General features: G+C 40.3%; 1 protein-coding gene across 1 annotated transcript in view; it reads right to left on the bottom strand.

Moving 5' to 3' along the window:
* Nucleotides 1-18,476, bottom strand: part of LOC148348797 (partitioning defective 3 homolog) — a 387,206-nt gene that overhangs the window by 10,767 nt on the left and 357,963 nt on the right. The window contains exon 22 of the mRNA XM_088322738.1: nucleotides 3,088-3,208. Coding sequence (XP_088178864.1) covers nucleotides 3,088-3,208 — 121 coding nt within the window. The remainder of the gene's footprint in view (nucleotides 1-3,087; nucleotides 3,209-18,476) is intronic.

Below are 18,476 nucleotides of genomic sequence, written 5' to 3' on the forward strand. Positions count from 1 at the left end.
TCATCCACTCAAATGAAACATGATGTAGATGTAGAACACATGTTTTAGCCGCTGGCTAATATTTGAATGAATATTTAATAAAACCAATGCTCAAGAACTATTGATTAGGAAGTTCTGAGTAATTCATGGATTTTTCACCTCAAATATTGCCTCTGTGCCGTGTAGAGCGAAACAAAAATATGAAAACGGATTTCAGGACTGGAAAGGTAGCCCTCCATCCTATTACCAGCGGAATAAGGAGGGTATTCCTAACAATGTCAACAATCAGGAGCAATTAAAAGCTCAGACGTGGAGAGAGGAACTCGGAGACTGCTTAGCTCTACGCAAACAGATAGTATCTCGCTTTGACAGTGAGCACCGAAGAGATCAGGACCGCGATTGGGAAAGAAGTCCCAATTTCCCATCGACACGGAAACTAATCCTGAGCAAATACATTTTGTCCTTTCAGTGCGGGCGGCGGTCTGTCCTTAAAGCCAACAGAATTATTTTACGACAGTAAGAAAAACAAAACAAAAAGAAGAAAACTGTCGAGCAAGGGAACGAAGGTGGAAATCGTGTTTTTAGGAAACTGGACTGGGCAGGCTAGTCTATTATACAGACTTTTGCAATGCAATCGCACTATTGGGAAAGAATGTGATGTGACTGAAAAATCTGTTACTTGGATGGCATTACATCCATCCATCCATTATCTGCACTGCTTATCCTCAGTAGGGTCACGAGGGAGCTGGAGCCCACTCCAGCTATCTTCGGGCAGTGGGCAGGGGACACCCTGAACTGGTTGCCAGCCAGTCGCAGGGCATGGATGGCATTCACCTTGGCAAAACCGTGATTCACCAGAGAGAATTACAGAAACTCCACACTACTTCGCACTTCAGGTACGCCTAGTTCACTCCTTTGCAAAATGAAAAGCTAATAAACAAAAAACGAATGCTTCGTGCACCAGCGAAGAACGTTTTAAACAATGAAGATTGACACCAATTGGCAAGCACCCTTTGACTTCAGATCTGGTCATTTAATACCATAGCGTCCTTTATTCTGTACTGTGACTTTACACCTCCTCTTTGTTTTCTCTCTCTTTCCCTCTCAAAACATTATCTGATTTAAAATATGTACTGGGTTCTTTTTTTTTTTTCTCTCATTCTCTCATTGTCTTATTCTCTCTCTCTCATTGTCTGTCTCATTCTCTCTTTCTCTCTATCGCTTTCAATCTCTCTCAGCAAGTCCCTTTAATGAGAGCGCACACTACAAAATTCACTGAAATTTGTACTGGGTTGCAACTTTTAGTTTTGTCTCAGTCGAAAAACTTTTGGCATCGCCTATCAGTGTATTAAGCCTCTGGGAATGACTTTGGTACGACAAATCACTACTAGATGGCAAGAGTGGCTTTGACCAGATCTTTGTCAACAAACTCAGTGTCTTTATGCTTCCAGTATCCACTGTACTGCATCGTATGCTACTGTGACGCGGCCCGTGTACTGCTGCGTACACCATTGTGACGAGAACATCAAAAATATTAGTAAAGACAGTTTAACACTACACAAGGTTATTCTTTCTAAAAAAAAAAAGCTCTAATACGTACTTGGGTTTTAATTTATTCTCTCTCTGTAAGTTGGCAAGTGCGCTCTAACTAAGACCACCTAGGGATGGTCCCGATTAACTGTGAAAACCGAAGGATCTCTGTGACTTTACAGAAATTTGCGTTAACTCTTCTACTGTAACATAAAATTGTCCTTAGTGCACAAATGCTCGTTTTTAAACTTAAATTTACTGTATTGTCAGGAGTATAAGGCGCACCTAAAAATACCAAATGGGCCAGACATTTTAAAGTGCACCCTAAAACCCAGTGCTTCTTATGTACTGCAGAATAAGGGGGATTAAATTGGAAATTCATATCATTCATACAGTATGTATCACGTTATTTTTACTCATGATGCCAAAACACTGTTTTCCATAGTTCATTCTAATTGGTTATACAGTCCACATCTTCACCTGCTTTCAATAACGCTGCAAAAAACTGAATCAGAAAGCAAAGTATTTCAACAAAATACTATACATATTTAACTGAGAGGTGAATGACACACTGTTAAAGTGTAGAGACCGTTTCACCTATTAGAATGCACTATGCAAATCAATCCTTCCGTGAATCGTGAGAAAAAAATGACGATAAATGGGATAAGCTGCAATGCCTTTTTCAGATGACATTTAGTGTCAGTGTCAAGTCATTTTCATTTGTATAGCCCTAAATCACGAAGAGTCTCAAAGGGCTTCACATGTCCTCACTACCGCGGTCCGGGTTTGATTCTCGTTGCTATCATTGTTTTGCGATTTTAATAAGCGATACTTATCGACTAATCATTTCACATCATTATATACCGTGAGTCTATAAAGAGCCCTATCTTATACACAAATATCAATATAGCTCTTAATGTAGTCTCAATTTCATTCGCCTTATTGTCCGGTGCGCCTTATGTATGAAAAATAAACATCATTTTTAATTGTCTCAGCCAATAGCGGGCTTTTTTCATGGTCCCCAAGTAGCATTGGCCTCTACACGCTCGTTTAATAAACCTCATGTAGTAAACAAATCAAATGATGAATGGCACAGTGGTTAGCCAAAATCCAAACATAATCAATTTTCCCTGGGGTGTATTCAAATCAGAGCCAAAAATAGCATGCAGATTTTTGAATTAACTTCTTTAAAAATAAGTTAAACATTTACAACTCTTTTGAAATATCTAAAAAAAAAATTGGCCAAAGTAAAATACACATTTGCAAAGGTTTTAGTGTTGTAAACTGGTTGTCTCCAAATACGTACCCCGTGTGTTAACTCTGATACTTAATATTAGAAGCACTTGCAGTAATTATTTTAGTTTGGGACAACACTTTTAAAAGGGACCAAAACTGTCAATATTCTCCAGATGTGTGTGAATTTCCCTACGGGCATGAATAAAGTATCTATCAAATGGTTCAAGAAGAGCATTCATTTTGTATGGGGATTTTAGGCAAATATTACAGGATTGTTAACAGGTTGAGATATCTCAACATTCCCTTTTCAGCCTAGCCATACAATCTATGTTCTGTACTTACCCAAGACTGATCCAAACTGTTCGAGCGCCGATGGTCCTCCACGTCGTCGTCCAGCTTGGCCTTTTGGAACTCGTGTCTCAGCTTTTCTATCCGGTCGTGGTTACTTGGAGCCGCCGGACCGCTAGGAAAAGAAGCAAAATGTTTTCAGGTCTAATGCATTCGATTTAATAATCAAACATACTGAAGGATTTTATACGATTGAAAACAAGTTACATTTATTATGTGCAATGAAGATTTTCACCAAGTAGGCTATAGTTCAATGACAGGTCACACCGTTCCAAATGCAGAATATTTTGACTAGGGAATTTTGATAACAGGACTGACGGAGGATGACAGGCGATGTTTTGAGAACAAGGCCCTGATGACGTAGAAACGATTGGTGTTGTTTTGGTCATTTCCAGACATCGCGGCGCTCTTCTCCGAGATGGGAGAAGCCGGCACACCATCTTGCGGAAAGACGTGGGCCGAGAGGAGAAGCGAGAGAACTTGAAGAGAGGTTTTCCCAGAGACTCCAACGACACTAATTCGGCCATTTTCGATGGAGTACACTTCGTTAAATCTGCCCCCGTGTGAAAATGTCGTCTTTTCTTGTTAATCTTTTCCATCAAGAAACGAGCGCGCATTGTTGGGTGAATGTAGGTTGTGTTTGGTTAATGGAGTCAGATAACTAATTCGAACAATTTGGTAAACGATACATTTTGATATTTAAATTCCCAACAATACGTAGGAGTATGTAAAAACATTCACGGAGAACAACTCAATGTACTGTACAAAAGTTCAAAAGCTTATACAATCACAACAGCCATGCGACTGATCTTAAGCGTTCCCATCCCTTACGCACACGACAAAGTATTAAATCAGCTTGTATAAAAACAAAGCGGAGTTTCTTCCTTAAATTCGTGCATACGGCTTTTAATCAGGTGCACTCTGTAGTCTGAAATTAACTGTATCCAGGGATCAGAATGGAGATTTTCATTTTCAGCTGAAATAGCCAGCGTCCAGGAATAAACCATGGCGGAGCTTACGTCATTGTTGTGGGGCTTGTCGTCGAGGGAAGGTGAGGGCTAAGTATGCCTCCGGAAAAAGTTACTATTATGTGAAAATCAACACAAAATTGGTAATTTATTCTGTGTCAGTAATAAGTCGGAACTTAATGCAGAAAGTGATAACAACGGCAATAATTCCGGCACGAAAAAACGGCGGAGAAATTCTTCGGAAGATAGGTAAACACGTGTTTTGAAGCGAACGATTCGACTAAAGAAAACAAACAAAAGAATACTCCTTGCAAGGACATTTCTGCCAAAATGGACTTAATTATATTCCTGGTGATGCTATGAGGAGGATGATAATAGATTGGACCTTGAGAAGGCATTATTTATTCTCTTTTTGAATGAATTGACTCATGTGCTATTGCAAAGGTTGTACGGCCTACAAACGTCGTTTGTTCTTACAGTTCTTTCGCAAGATATCCATTTCTTTTTATTTCCTGACATATTTTGTCGCATAATATTAACATTTTTGGGGGCTTATTTAGTCGGTTGTAAGAGACAGAACTTAAATTAATCACATTTTTTAGTGGAAGTACATTGTTGGCAACAAGATTCACTTGCAACACAAACTTTTTCTTCTTTTTTCTGTTTTTTTTCCACTTTTTAAAAATTCCTTTAAAAAAAATCTCATTGTGTTTATTTTTTCCGAGCTGTTACTTTTTTCTTTTTGTTCTATTTACTTTTTTCCTACATTTCTTTTCTTTTTTTCTGGCTTTTTTCTAAATTGTTCCTTCTTTTTTTCTCTTCCATTTGTTTCTTTGTTTCTCAGCTTTTCACTACTTTTTCATTTTGGTATTTTTTAATTTTTTTGTTCTATTCTCCCCTTCCTTTAAGTCATTTTGTGCATAACTTTACATCATATTTGGTCATGTTGGGATTAAAGAACCAAAAACAACCTGAAGAGCCGTTTGGAAGCCGAAAGAGCCGGTTCCTTTTAGTGAGCTGAGCCGAAGAAGCCGGTTCTCGACACTAGTAACTTTACTCAACTTCGTTCTACTTCGACCTTGACTTCCAAATACTGCATTTAGAACACAGCGTCAGGGGAACCATTGTATTTTTATTTTCATGCACTGTAACTGACTTAAGTTGCTTCTCAATTAGTAATTTTGAGCCCTCATTTTTGTGCGCTGGCTAGATTTTCTTGTGCGCTGAGAATGTGCGAGCAGTGCGCAATTGCGCACGCGCGCAGCTTAGAGGGAACACTGGTTGGGACACATAGAATTTTGAGCATGCGAGTCCCCGGGACCCATCACTTTTCACGGGTAAAATGAACACTGCTGTATGTCTAAAATCAAAAGTATGGGATTCCATTTTGATTTTTTTATGTCAAAGACTGCTAAAAACCTTCCTTTACATCCTTAGCATGAAAGCGCCGTGACAGGCCAGTCAATAGGAATCAATACACGTCCCTTCAGCTTAATCAGGCCCTGCTTTTATCACCAGCGACAGAGGCAGCGCGACACAAATCACATCATCATGAAGAGGAGGGGAAAAAAAAAAACTTCCGATAAACAGAGCGCACGTGACACAAGGTTAGGAATTCCTGCAGGTCAGAAGCGAGGGAGAGCTGACGTTGGAGTCGGAGATAAAAGTCCGAAAGAGAGACTAAGATGCATTTGGTTTCGGGAGCCAAAGGTTAATCAAGTGCACGTGAGAGAAAAAAGGAGGAGTGGAGGGCAATCGATCAAAACAAAGGGGAACATCAGCAGTCAGGTAGCGACGCTGTTAATGTATGCTAGGTGTAGGAAAAGTACGGCTCGCGAGCAATGTTCCCTGTAAGCTGTGCACTGCCCGCACATTCTCAGCGCACAAGAAAATCTATCCAGCGCAGTTTTTCGAGAACCGGCATCTACGGCTCGGCTCGCTTAAACGGCTCTTCAGGTTGTTTTTGCTTCTTTCATCCCTATGTGACCAAATATTAGGTAAAATTATGCACAAAATGACTTAAAGGAAGGGGGAATAGAACAAAAAAGAAAAATACCAAAATGAAAAAGGAGTGAAAAGCTGAGAAATAAAAATAAACAATAGGAAGAGAAAAAAGAAGGAAAAATTCAGAAAAAAAGAAAAAGAAACAAAGGAAAAATAGTAAATAGAGAACAAAAAGAAAAAAAAGTAACAGTTAGGAAAAAATAAACACAATGAGATTTTTTTAAAGGAAAAAAAACGGGAAAAAGAAGAAAAAGTTTGTGTTGCATTCAAATAATTTCAAATTATACCAAGTCAATCTTGTTGCCAACATTGTACTTCCACTAAAAAAATGTAATTTAATACAGTTGTGTATCGCTCAACCGACTAAATAAGCCCCCCCAAAAGTTAGTATTATGCGACAAAAGATACCATGAAAAAAAAAGGAAATCTTGTGAAAGAAGTGTTGTAAAAACAAATGACGTTTGTAGGCCGCACAAACTTTGCAATAATACATTAGTCGATTCATTCAAAAGTGAACCTTTTTTTTGCATTTCCGGAAACTCAGCAAAATGTTTTGATATGTTTGATAATGACTTAGTTGCCACACTTGGGATTGCTGTTGCTCACTGTTGTTTCAAGCGTTGCTCACCGACTTTGTGTGAACGCTCAGACCCGTAAGGAAAATTACAGGGAACAAGTACTAGTAGCAAATGGTGCCAACTTCATTCCCATTGTCCCCTTTTGTGTCTACAACAAAAATGGAACAGTTTATTTACGAACCTCATATAATATTTTGCTTTCATTCTGAGAATAAATGCAACAAATAATACAACAAATATATAATTCAATAAACCTTCGATACAACTACTACAGTAATATGAGCAAATATTTTTTCAAAGCTTTTGCCATGAAAATACTACGATGTAAATCCTACACAAATATTACAATAATACAACTAGAGCAGGGGTGGCCAACTCCTTTTAAACTCGATGGCCAGACTAGTAGATTAGAGAGAAAGAAAAAGGGAGAAATAAATAAAAGAACGGGGGCGAGAAAAGAGAGCGAGTGGGACAAAGAAAGCGAGGACGGGAGAGAATGTGAGAAACAAAATAGATAAAAAGAGAGTGTGAGAGCAGGGGAGGAAAAGAGAAGAGGAAAAAAGGAAGAGAGCAAAATAAGGTAAAAAGACAGATAGAACGAGAGAAAAGCAAAAAAGAGAGAACAAAAGAAGGTAATAGACCAAGAGGGACAAAGAAAGAGAAAGATACAGATAGAGTGAATGATAGAAAAGGGGAGAAAAAGAGAGAGAGAAGAAGAAATACAAGTGCAGCGTTTGTGAGAGGCACCTGGCTTTGGCAACATCAAGTGGACATAATTCAACCTGCAGCTCGTTTCTCTCTTGTGCTTCCCTCAGCGCTGTCTCGCGGGCCGGAATCAATCCCTTAGCGGGCTCGATCTGGCCCGCGGGTTGCCTGTTTGACACCCCCGAACTAGAGTAATACTACAAAACTACATAGCAAATTTAATTGTGAGTGTTTCAAAAACAATTCGATGAAACTAATTCATTTATAAACCAACATAACGAAATCTAACATGTAGATCTATGTGTACATGTATATTTATTCCTACATGAAAATAGTGGATAGGTCTCCATGATCGGACCCCGGGCCACATTTTTTAAACCTCGACGCGGCCTTCCATTCTTAGTATGCACGCAGAGACCAAAACAAGCACCCGGACTGAATTTGTGTTCAAGAGAGATTTTACGATCATCCCGTGTTCTTTCCCAACGTATTAACAAAATCGATTGTATTCGTCATAGCCCATTTCCTTGGTACGGCTTACGCGAAGAGGACAGGAAGCGTAGACTTTATATGCTTGTTGCAATTAAGTGGCTCACTAGAGGGAAAGGAAGCTTAATGCTTTTGCTTATGTGAAAAGCAGCTCATTAGAAAATCAATGGCCGGCGTCCGCTAATATCTTCCTACATCGTTTTTGTAATTTCATTTGTTGCAGACAAAATTTGCTTACGAAGCGTTCCGCCCGATTTTTTAAATTCAATGGTAACCGAGTAAAGGATTTTATACGATTGACTACAAGTTACATGTATTCAGTTTAATGCAATAAAGATATTCACCGACTTTGCTTTAGTTCAATGTACAATAAAAGGTCAGGACAGGCTGTGTGGAATGCATGAATGGAAGTTGTTTTGTCTAGGACACTTATGATAACAGCAGGCCTGGGTGTGCTGACGCAGGACGACCAGAGCTTGTTGGGCACAAAACAACTGGTTTGGCACGCCCATGGGAGGAGCCGACACACCAGCATGCGGGGAGAAGATAACCGATAAGAGAAAGCTAAAGTTAGCTGCAGATGACACATAGCCAATAGAGGAATAGTAGGATGTCTTTGCTTTGTTTGTTGAAATGTATACATGATCCCGGGCAACCCGGATAGATAGATAGATAGATAGATAGATACTTTATTCATCCCCGAAGGGAAATTCACTTTTCCAGCAGCATCCCTAAGCTGAGAACAATCGAAAATAACTGAGAACAATCGAAAATAACACGGGAGCTGCTGGAGTGGCTGCCATTCGTGACGGCGCCGGAGAAACGATTCAATTTGAATCATGTACAAACAAACAAACAAACATTTGTGGGCCATCTCCTTTTTACAATTAGATCTGCTGTTAGGATAATAAAAATCCGCCTCCATGTGGAAATGTGGGCCTTCCTGGTCATTTATCCCTCAAAAAACGAGCGCTCATAATTGTTGGATGAATGTAGGCCGTGTTTGGTTAATGGAGACAGATAACTAATTCGAACAATTTGGTAAACGGTACATTTTGATAGGTAAATCCCAACAATTCAGGGGTAACCAAGGGATTCGTCATTTTCAAGGAAATTTCAACAGATGTATCTCAAATCTTTTATATTAGTCGATCTTGCGCTAGAATATGCCACCTTTCAACGATATTCAATAAAGGACTGAAACGTCCTGTCATAATTGGACATTAGACTGTCGAATCGGGTTCAGAGAGAGTTCGGCCTTACACATTGATTTGTGGTTATAACATGGAATGCATGAAATGTAGAGCTAGATAGATAGATACTTTATTCATTCCCGCAGGGAAATTCACATTTCCAGCAGCATCCCTTTGCTGAGAACAATACAATAATAAATATTGTTTTTATATATATATATATATATATATATATATATAAAGAAAATAATGGTAATTTTCTGCCACCTACTGATGTGGACAAATGTAACAGTCCCTCAGTTATTCACTACAAAGAGCAAAAGTACTGAACAGCGGCCCACACTTATAAACTTATAAGACATTTTCTGCGGTACATTAGACAAGGTCTCATGGCAGACTGGTTAAAAAACACCAGATACGATGCCAAAATAAGGATGTACTGTTAATGTCTGTATCACAATATTATCAATAACTTTGCATTATACATAACATTTTAAAGTGCCGCTTGGCTATTGGCTACAGTGTTTCAACATATTGACATGTCTTACCTCCGCCACACCTGTGCTTTCTAACCTCAACTGTTGCTAGAGACCGTGAGCCCTTTAAAGTTGCTTCTGGTCTATGTGGTCCTGGCCTACAGACTCCGGTCGGTGTAATAGTCATCCTTTGATCCGAGGGGATTTGGCAGATGCCCGCAACACCACGGGGCTTAAGACAACTACGCGAACCATGCAAACCACGCCGCTGTCGCCGCTGTCAGAATGACCCATAAACAAGAACCCCGGCTAATAAAAGAGTAATCCAATATCCCCGAAGGTCACACGAGTCACATGTCAGAGTTTAGAGCAGGCTAATTAGAAGGGAAAATGAAAGCCTTAAAGATAAGCCCAAATTCTTAAACATACAAAATGGAGGATAGGCGTACAACTTACAAAACGTCTCCGCCCGGGTGGACATAAATGCTGTCCATTCCATCATATCAAATGTTTGCTTTATTACGATTTCGAAATCTTCGTTTGGTTTGGGAATTTCGGTTAGTTTGGCAATTGGCCTGCATCGAATAACTTCGTGCTTCCAGACTTTCCCGAGCGTTATAAGGTCACACATTTGTATATCATTTTCCAGAGTAGACGCACAGAAAACACAAGAAAAATGGATAAGTGGTTAGGAATCGAGCCAAAACCTCAGCACCAGAAGAAAGATTCAAAAGAAGCTAACAAAATTGATGACGCGACAAAACGTAAGAGTACACTAAAAGCATCGTGGAAAGAGGAGTTCATGTGGCTTGTAGCAAACGTTGCATGAATGAAGATGAGCAAATACAGATACATACTGATGGCAGATGGAAAACAGCGATGTCATGTACATGCAATGAATGTTATAAGTATATTTATAATCAACTTAATTTTAAAGTGTTGTTCTATTATATATTCTGATTATCAATCGTTAATACTTTGCAACAACGTTTTTTGTTTTTTTTTTGCGATTACTTTATGGCTGGTGTCCGGTAACTTTTTGTCATGAGTTTCAGACACTGATATATTTTAGATGATTTTCGGTGATAATGCATTATGAAGACCGACTGTTCCGTCTTTGAGATCCTGAGCTTTGACGTCATCCGAGTAACACCAGCACACTTGCAAGCCAGTCGTTTCTCGTGTTATTTAGTCAAGGAGTGTTTTAAGTGAAATTTTGCTAGTTTTGGTGGAGTATACCCAGATGTTGTGTTAGTCATTTTCTTGCTGGCCGAAAGACAAACCTGTTGCGAGAAATTTGACACAGGGTCCCATACACCTTTTTCATGGCCAAATTCTAGCACTTTTTAAGGACTTTTTAAACCAAAATTGCCAGTGCCATTAAAAGATGAGACCCGGTGTGAATCATGTATTTTGCAGAGCCACAAATGTATCTGCACTTTAGATATGCAATTTTTAATCTTGCGTATGGATTTATCACAGTTTATGTTTATTAGACATTGAGTAAATCTTAAATATATTTGTGGAGCTGAACAATACGTGTGTAAAATCTGTCCCCATATAGGTGCTGGGTAAAAATGAGTTATATGCAGGGTTGGGTAGGGTTACTTTAACTTGATTACTTTCAATTACTTTTGGATTACTCCAATACCATATATGCTAATAAAAGACAAAAAAAACTAAATATGAATAAAATGATGACTCACAACATGTGGTAAGCGTTCTCTCCTGGCTTTGATCTCTTTGATCTCCGGCAGAACTAATATGAAATGCGACAGAAACCAAATAAAAATAAATCCAAACAGCTTGCCAACATCATTTTTGCCGTTCCATGTATTCAGTTACTCCCCAAGCCTGCACTAAATTTAGTCATTTTATTCATATTTTGTTTCTTTTGTCTTTTATTAGCATATTTGGTATTGGAGTAATCCAAAAGTAATTGAAAGTAATCCAGTTAAAGTAACCCTACCCAACCCTGGCGCCAACTGTGTCGGACTCTGATTGGCTCCCTGTTCCTATTCAAACCCACGCCTATCTGTCCCCTTTTGTCAGTCCGTCTGCGAACCTCAGTTAACACTAGGCAAGCCTTTTTCGACCCTGACTCCCACCATGTATCTTGCATTTTTAAGTTTTTTCCCTTCACTTTTCCACTGGCAAACGCTATCTTAATTTTTTGCATCGACGGTTTTATAGAGAATAAACAATGCATTTTATGTGATATTTGCAGTGCAACATCTAAATTTGACGATCAGTCTTGAGTAGGGCCTCATCCCAACAGTGTGTTTCAGACTGACAAAAAAATTGCGCTTCATAATGAAAAATTGATAAACTTGTCATTCACCTGAACACAATCTCAAAATAAGTGTCCACTACCACTACCTAACAATCTGTTTTGTCGTGGACGTCAAGTTCACCCTCGTCTTTTGTCACTCGCCTCAACCGTTGGTTCGAATTGGTATGGCTGTATATCCTATTCTCTGGCACAATTCTCTAGACTTATCTTACGTCATAATTAAGCCAAAAATCGGGGTCGGACAAACTTTGTTCCCTACAATTGCTGTCCATTTCGGAGGCCGCCCTACATGTTGTGTTAATGGGATTCACCATTTTGAAAGTGTCATTTTACTTCAATGGCGTCACAGCTCTCCAGGTGGGTCAAATTTGAGACTAAATTTCTCGAGTCTCCCGGCGCGTGGAATATCTTGCAACATTGCATAATTGCGGAGAGGAACAATACACATTCTGTGCTTGGATAAAAGAAAATCAGTTTGGGAGTACCTTTAATCACTTAAAAAGTAGCTGAGGCTATGCTTTGACTTTAGACCACATCACTGTCTGATAACGGTTGATTGACGTTTTTTTTTTAAATATCTGATTTTCTACCCTGTCCTCGGCACAGCAGAAGTTGGGATAGACCTGTTAAGTTTGTGCCCTCTGGCAATCTTGAATCAAGTCTGAGGCTAGCCTCATCTTTATTTCATCGCGCGACGGACTAACATTTAATTCAAAGAGAGAAAGATAAAGGCTCTTTTGGAAAGCTGACGGACGGCCACCGAGACCTCGGGTGACGGCAGAAAAACGATGAGATCTGCAATGCTTTTGGTCATTTTTCCAAGGCATAAAGGATAAAGATGAAAGAAGGAACCCTTTAGCTTTATATGGAATAGAAAATGTGATGTATTTTGAACTTCCACCTTCTTTCAGTAAGCGACAGCTGCAGACAAAGGCCCAAACGCACTTGGGATTTGGCAGGCTAAAATATGATCGTCGTACCCGTGTGACTGGTACTCCTGCGATGCATTTTGCAGGATCAAATTCTGCCGTCCAAGAAAGGACTTGCTTCTGTTTAGCTATTAACGATTGGCTGCTGGTGATCATGCTTGAGGCATCGACTGGGATGCTGGCCAAAATCATGGTCATTGTAGGCCGGGGAGGAGAAGACATTTGTTGCCAAAGTTGAGCATGACCCCTCCAAACAGGAATTCCAAATGTAAATCCTCTGTGGTAGATATAGATAGATAGATATAGATATATACTTTATTCATCTACGTAGGGAAATTTACACTTCCAGCAGTATCCTTTTGTTGTTCATTAACAGATTAACAGGATAGCCTCGGGATGCTGTGTTGTAGTTTAGCAACAGCGGAGTGGATGACGTCACACGCTAGGCCAAAGGTTCGACGTCCCTGCAGCAGATGGAAATCTATGTGCCCAGGGTTACACCACCTCGTGTTCATGTAGATAGCGAGTCCACCTCCTCTCCGCTTCCCGCAGACTTTTGTGTCTCTGTCTGCCCTAACAGTGCTGAAGCCGGGTAGCTCCATTAGCATCCGGGATGCTGGACGTAAAACACAGCAAACTGCACTCCCTGTACGCTTTGATGTTTTTCACCAGCACAGCCAGTTCGTCGGTCTTATTTTGGTAGAGAGTTCACATTTACCATATAACGGACGGTACCGAAGGCCTATAACGCCGTTAGCCGCTTAGCCTTCACCTTAGCTCCGGCTCTGCAGCCACGATAGGGCCCCCTCATCACGCCGGCACGAGAATTCTTTAGGGCAAGGAGTTGATTCCTCGAATAAACGCATTTTTGTGCGTTAAAACCCATAACGAAAGGGTCGTAAGTAATCCAAAGTGTAGTCGTCAAACGGGACGAAAAACACCAAAGATAGAAGCAGCCCATTAAAACAATAAATCACAAAAAGAGCGAAATAACACGGAGCTGCTGGAAAGGCTGCCGCTCGCGGCGGCACCTATGATGTCATAAGCATGGTAAGCATTCTTAGCAGTTTTTGCCAAATTAAATCAACCCATTTGAGGGGAAGGTCCAACCCAGGAATTTGTGATAGGAATCTAAGGAGCCAGCGAGCTTTATCTACACTTGAGGACACACACACAATTATTTGCTTTCAATTTCACAAAAAGCCTGAAATAAATCTAGACTTTTAGTCTTGTAGCATTGTAATGAGAGTGGGGGAATATTTCTTCGTGTGGTTTCAGCAAAACTCAAGTAATTTTAAAAAGTGATCATATTTGGGTAAACAATCCCTCGCTGTATTGCGCTTTACTTTGCGGATTTTCATCGTGTATTGCGTTCTGAATTCGGATTGGCTGAAATGAAACCCCACCCCTTTTTAGCTTATATCTGCGTTGTGCGTTGATAATGACGCAAATTAAGTACCGTAAATTCCGGACTATAAGCCGCTACTTTTTTCCCAAACTTTCAACCCTGCGGCTTATTCAGTGATGCGGCCAATTTATGTAATTTTTTTAACGGCCGCCAGCGGCGCTCGAGTACAAAAGGTAAGATTTAGACCGGTGGAATATATGCGCCGAAGAAGACTGCAACTTCTTGGCTTGTGCACGGATTAAATTTGCGTAAACATACTCTCATCATGCAAAATGCAAAAAGAAAGGCACATGACGCAGCTTTCGAGCTAAAAGCAATCGAGCAGTCCGATAAAGAAGGAAACAGAGCTACTGCACGTAAACTTGGCATAAACGAATCGATGGTAAGACGCTGGACACGGCAGCGGGAAGAACTGGAGAAAAGTAAATAGACAAAAAAGCTTTCCGAGGTAATAAAACTAGGTGGCCAGAACGGGAAGACCTTGTAGAAGACTGGGTGAACACACAGAGAGCAGATAGCCGAGGTGTTTCGACTGTGCAGATCAGACTGAAAGCCAAAACAATCGCCACCGAAAAGAAAATTCCGGATTTCAAAGGAGGACGGTCGTGGTGTCTTAGATTTATGAAACGAAAAGGTCTGTCTGTCAGGAGATATATATTTAGTGGATATATATTTTTCCCACCCTTACCTTTGGAAATATACACTTTTTTCCTTGGATTACTTTCAACGGGACCCGGACTCTGCAGGTCTGCATCAAACCTTAAGTACCGGTATCATTTTCCGTTCATTTTGCCGGCTGTGGTTTTTGGACTGTGTACTTTATTGAAGGACATTTAATTTGAATCGCGGGACCTAAAGTCGGGTTGTGGTTAATTTTGTGTTACATTTTTTAATGTGGGCGCATGCGGCTTATATACAGGTGCGGCTTGTATAAGTACAAAATCGGTTTTCCTCTTAAAATGAGGTGGGTGCGGCTTGTAATCAGGTGCGCACTATAGTCTGAAATTTACGGTATGTTAAACAGCTTGAAGAACATACGAACGAATATTTGCAAGGTCCAGTTTCTCTAAATGTTATATCAACGAACAACTCCAGTCCCTCAAAAGCACCAAGAGGCAAAGATTCTTTCTGTCTGATCCACATGCAAAATGAAAACAGTTCTACGCCACATTTTTCCCCAAGAATAACCACACGATGGCGACAAAATATCCATCCATCCATTATTTGCATCGCTTATCCTCAGTAGGGTCGCGGGGGAGGTTTAGCGGTTTTCCTTGCCCTCATGTAGGTTTTAGATCAGGGGATGGTGTCATAATAGTCTGTGGTTTGCAATAATCCGTGGTCTGTGCATCCCTTCAAACTCATTGTGATAAAGGGCTATACAAATAAACATGACTTCAATTTATAATGGAATATCTAATAAATAAAGGTTTCTATTTCGCGAAAAAAAAGACAGATGACTGTAGAGGTTTTCGTTTCTTTTCAGGATAAATAATCCCTACTTGGACCTGGTGGATCAACAGCACAGTCATGGAAAGCAACCTTTAGAGGCTAACAAGCATGCATCCGGTCTATTATAAGGGCACAGAGGTCCCTGAGGTTCAATCTCCAATGACTCCAACCGGCAAGTATCTCATTTAAACACAACGCCATACGGGTGGTAAATGCAGAGCGACGCTCGCCTTTCTAAATGTCATCGACTCGCACTCTTTAGGTGAGCCTAAAGCCGACGCGGAATCGTCTGCACTCTCAGTCCTGCTATATAGAATTAAAGAAAGGGGCACTTGGGGATTCTTGTCAGAGCACAGAGGGGTCAGGGGCACTTTAAACAATAGAAATATTGATAGTCGTAAACCAGAATTAAAAAGATGGAGACGAATTATTTTACTGCTCCGGGTACAGCTGGGCTAGGGGTGAAAGGGGGGTCTGGGGCACCAATTGGCTGTCTGTGTCGTCTGCTCCATTACCGGATTAAGTCCAGAAGCTGTAATCTCCCAGACAAAATCAAGAAAGAGGAAGGGGGCCAGAGGTCAACGCTCCCGACCGAGAAGCACGAACAGAAGGGGGAAATATGGCCGTCGGCATCGTTCCAATTCCAGGCTATCAATAGTGCGTCATAAACAATGACGGGTTCAATAGGTCGGCATATACTGACAGATGGGTGACTACAACAGGAAGGTTTAAAAGGAGGACAATTGAATAATTGGAAGTTGAAAAGACCTCCCAATGGTTGCAAATGACTCAATTAGATTTAGCGGCCATCAGTCATCACCAAATTGCTGACAAATCACTCTTCGTAATCCATGACCAATTTGCCTTATAGAAAAATGCGGCGGAACAAATGTTCAGTCATTACATTCATTTATGTCTTGTGACTGATAAAGAAAAACATCATACTCTGAAATTCTTCCAACCCAGAACTACCATAACACAATTGTTTTACCCAACTCCGTTTGTTTTCACATACCCATGGGAACTAAGGCCGTAACCAACAACGAGTTTAATTATCGACTAGTAACTGTCAGGACCAGAACGGAAACAGGACCCACAAGTTTTATTGAAGGAACGAGGAAGGGCTGCGCCCAAGATCGCTCTCGTACTCGGCTTGTGATCCGAACACGGAAGTGGATCTTCCGTGGCGAGCGATGGCGGTGTCGGGAAAAAAACGGGTCGGTAGCCGGGACAAGAGAGCAAAAACGTGGTCGGAAGGGAGTCCTAGCCGGAGATAAACGGGAGCAAAAACGGGACAGGCGAGAGTCAGGGTCAAAAAAGGCTTGCCTTGTATCACGGAGATTCGCAGACGGACTGACAACAGGGAATTGACAGGAGTGGGTTTAAATAGGGACAGGGAGCCGATCAGAGTCCGAGGCAGTTGGCGCCAAAGGAGCAGGCATGGGTGATTCACATCGGTAATCACGACAAGTAACAGACTACTGAATTAATGAGTCAAATATTTGAATGATTATTATTTTTTCTGAAATATAGCATGAAGTTGAAGTTGTAGCAAAGGATAATAATAAGACTCATTAGCAACAGTAGAACAATAAACAAAACAAATACGTGCATTTTGTGATGTAAATCCAGTGTTCTTCGGACTGCATCCATTTTGTTTTAAACATGTTTGTCACGTCTGGCTCATTCTCTCTTTTAGATCAAAACGCATCCTTATGAAATGTGCAATGTATATGATCAAACATGCATTGGCTTGAATGTCACTTGAAACTTGAAACAAGCTAGTAAGTCTATTTTGTTCAACTGTCTGACTGTTCTCTTTAAATGTTTATGCATGACCGATGTACTGCCATGATACGAAAGGTCTGCTTTGCAAATTTCTCAAATTATCCAGACTTAAACGCTCCCAAAGTTTTGTTACGCGGACTTGACACCATTAGAGCAGCTTCAGCGATAGACTGCTGTCACAGTCTTGTTCCACGGACAGACTGAGGAGATAATTTCTTCCTCGTGCCTTGAGGCTCTTTAACTCCACCCGGGGGAGTAAAATCCCACATTAAACCAAACCCCCACATTTTCATATTACCCTATTTTTATTACAGTGTGTATTTTCCGTAGCACTATTTGAATACTTTATAGCAAAACTTGGTTGGGTATTTTTGTATTATATTTATTATTTTATTTTTCAACACAAGGATACTGCAGGAAGTGTGAATCAAGTATCTTTCCATCGATCAATTGTATGTTAAATTTCAACAGGAGCTCTATTGCGCATAAGTGACTTACAGTAGTGATACAATTCATATAGAGATACTTCACTCTGTTGGACAAAAAGTGTCTGGTAACAATAGTCTCCTATGGAATTCATAGTCAACTATTTCTATGATTGATTTTTGTCAACAATGTTGACAAATCGTAGCCTTAAACGCAAGGTCTCGATTATGCTACCTCGATAAGGATTCACCTATGTTTATGGTACTTCAACCCCTGACCCTCACATTTGTGATAACATTATCTACCGTGGCACAAATAACGTTGCGAAGATCTACAGCCAAGGTGGCGCTCATTCCTAATGAACACTGCTTTAAAATGCCGAAGCCTCTGCGGGCAGGGACTCTAGTGTAAATTCATCATCCTCTATCAAGCATCCATCAATCAGAATCCTCTGTCGAAGCATTTATACCCTTGTGGATGTGCTTGATGGTTATGATTCAAATGTATCAAGACTTATTCCCTTTTGACCAAAATGCTAATAAGTGGCACCGTCGATCAATATCTCCACATGGATATGAATGCGTTATGTGTGAATTAGAAAATGAGATGTCTACATTTTGTGTTCATGTGAACAGACAGGAACTCTAACTTCAGTTCTTTATTATTTTCCATCC

The sequence above is a fragment of the Urocampus carinirostris genome, chromosome 18 (assembly GCF_059441175.1).
Source record: "Urocampus carinirostris isolate Australia breed hairy pipefish chromosome 18, RoL_Ucar_1.0, whole genome shotgun sequence".
Lineage (NCBI taxonomy): Eukaryota > Metazoa > Chordata > Actinopteri > Syngnathiformes > Syngnathidae > Urocampus > Urocampus carinirostris.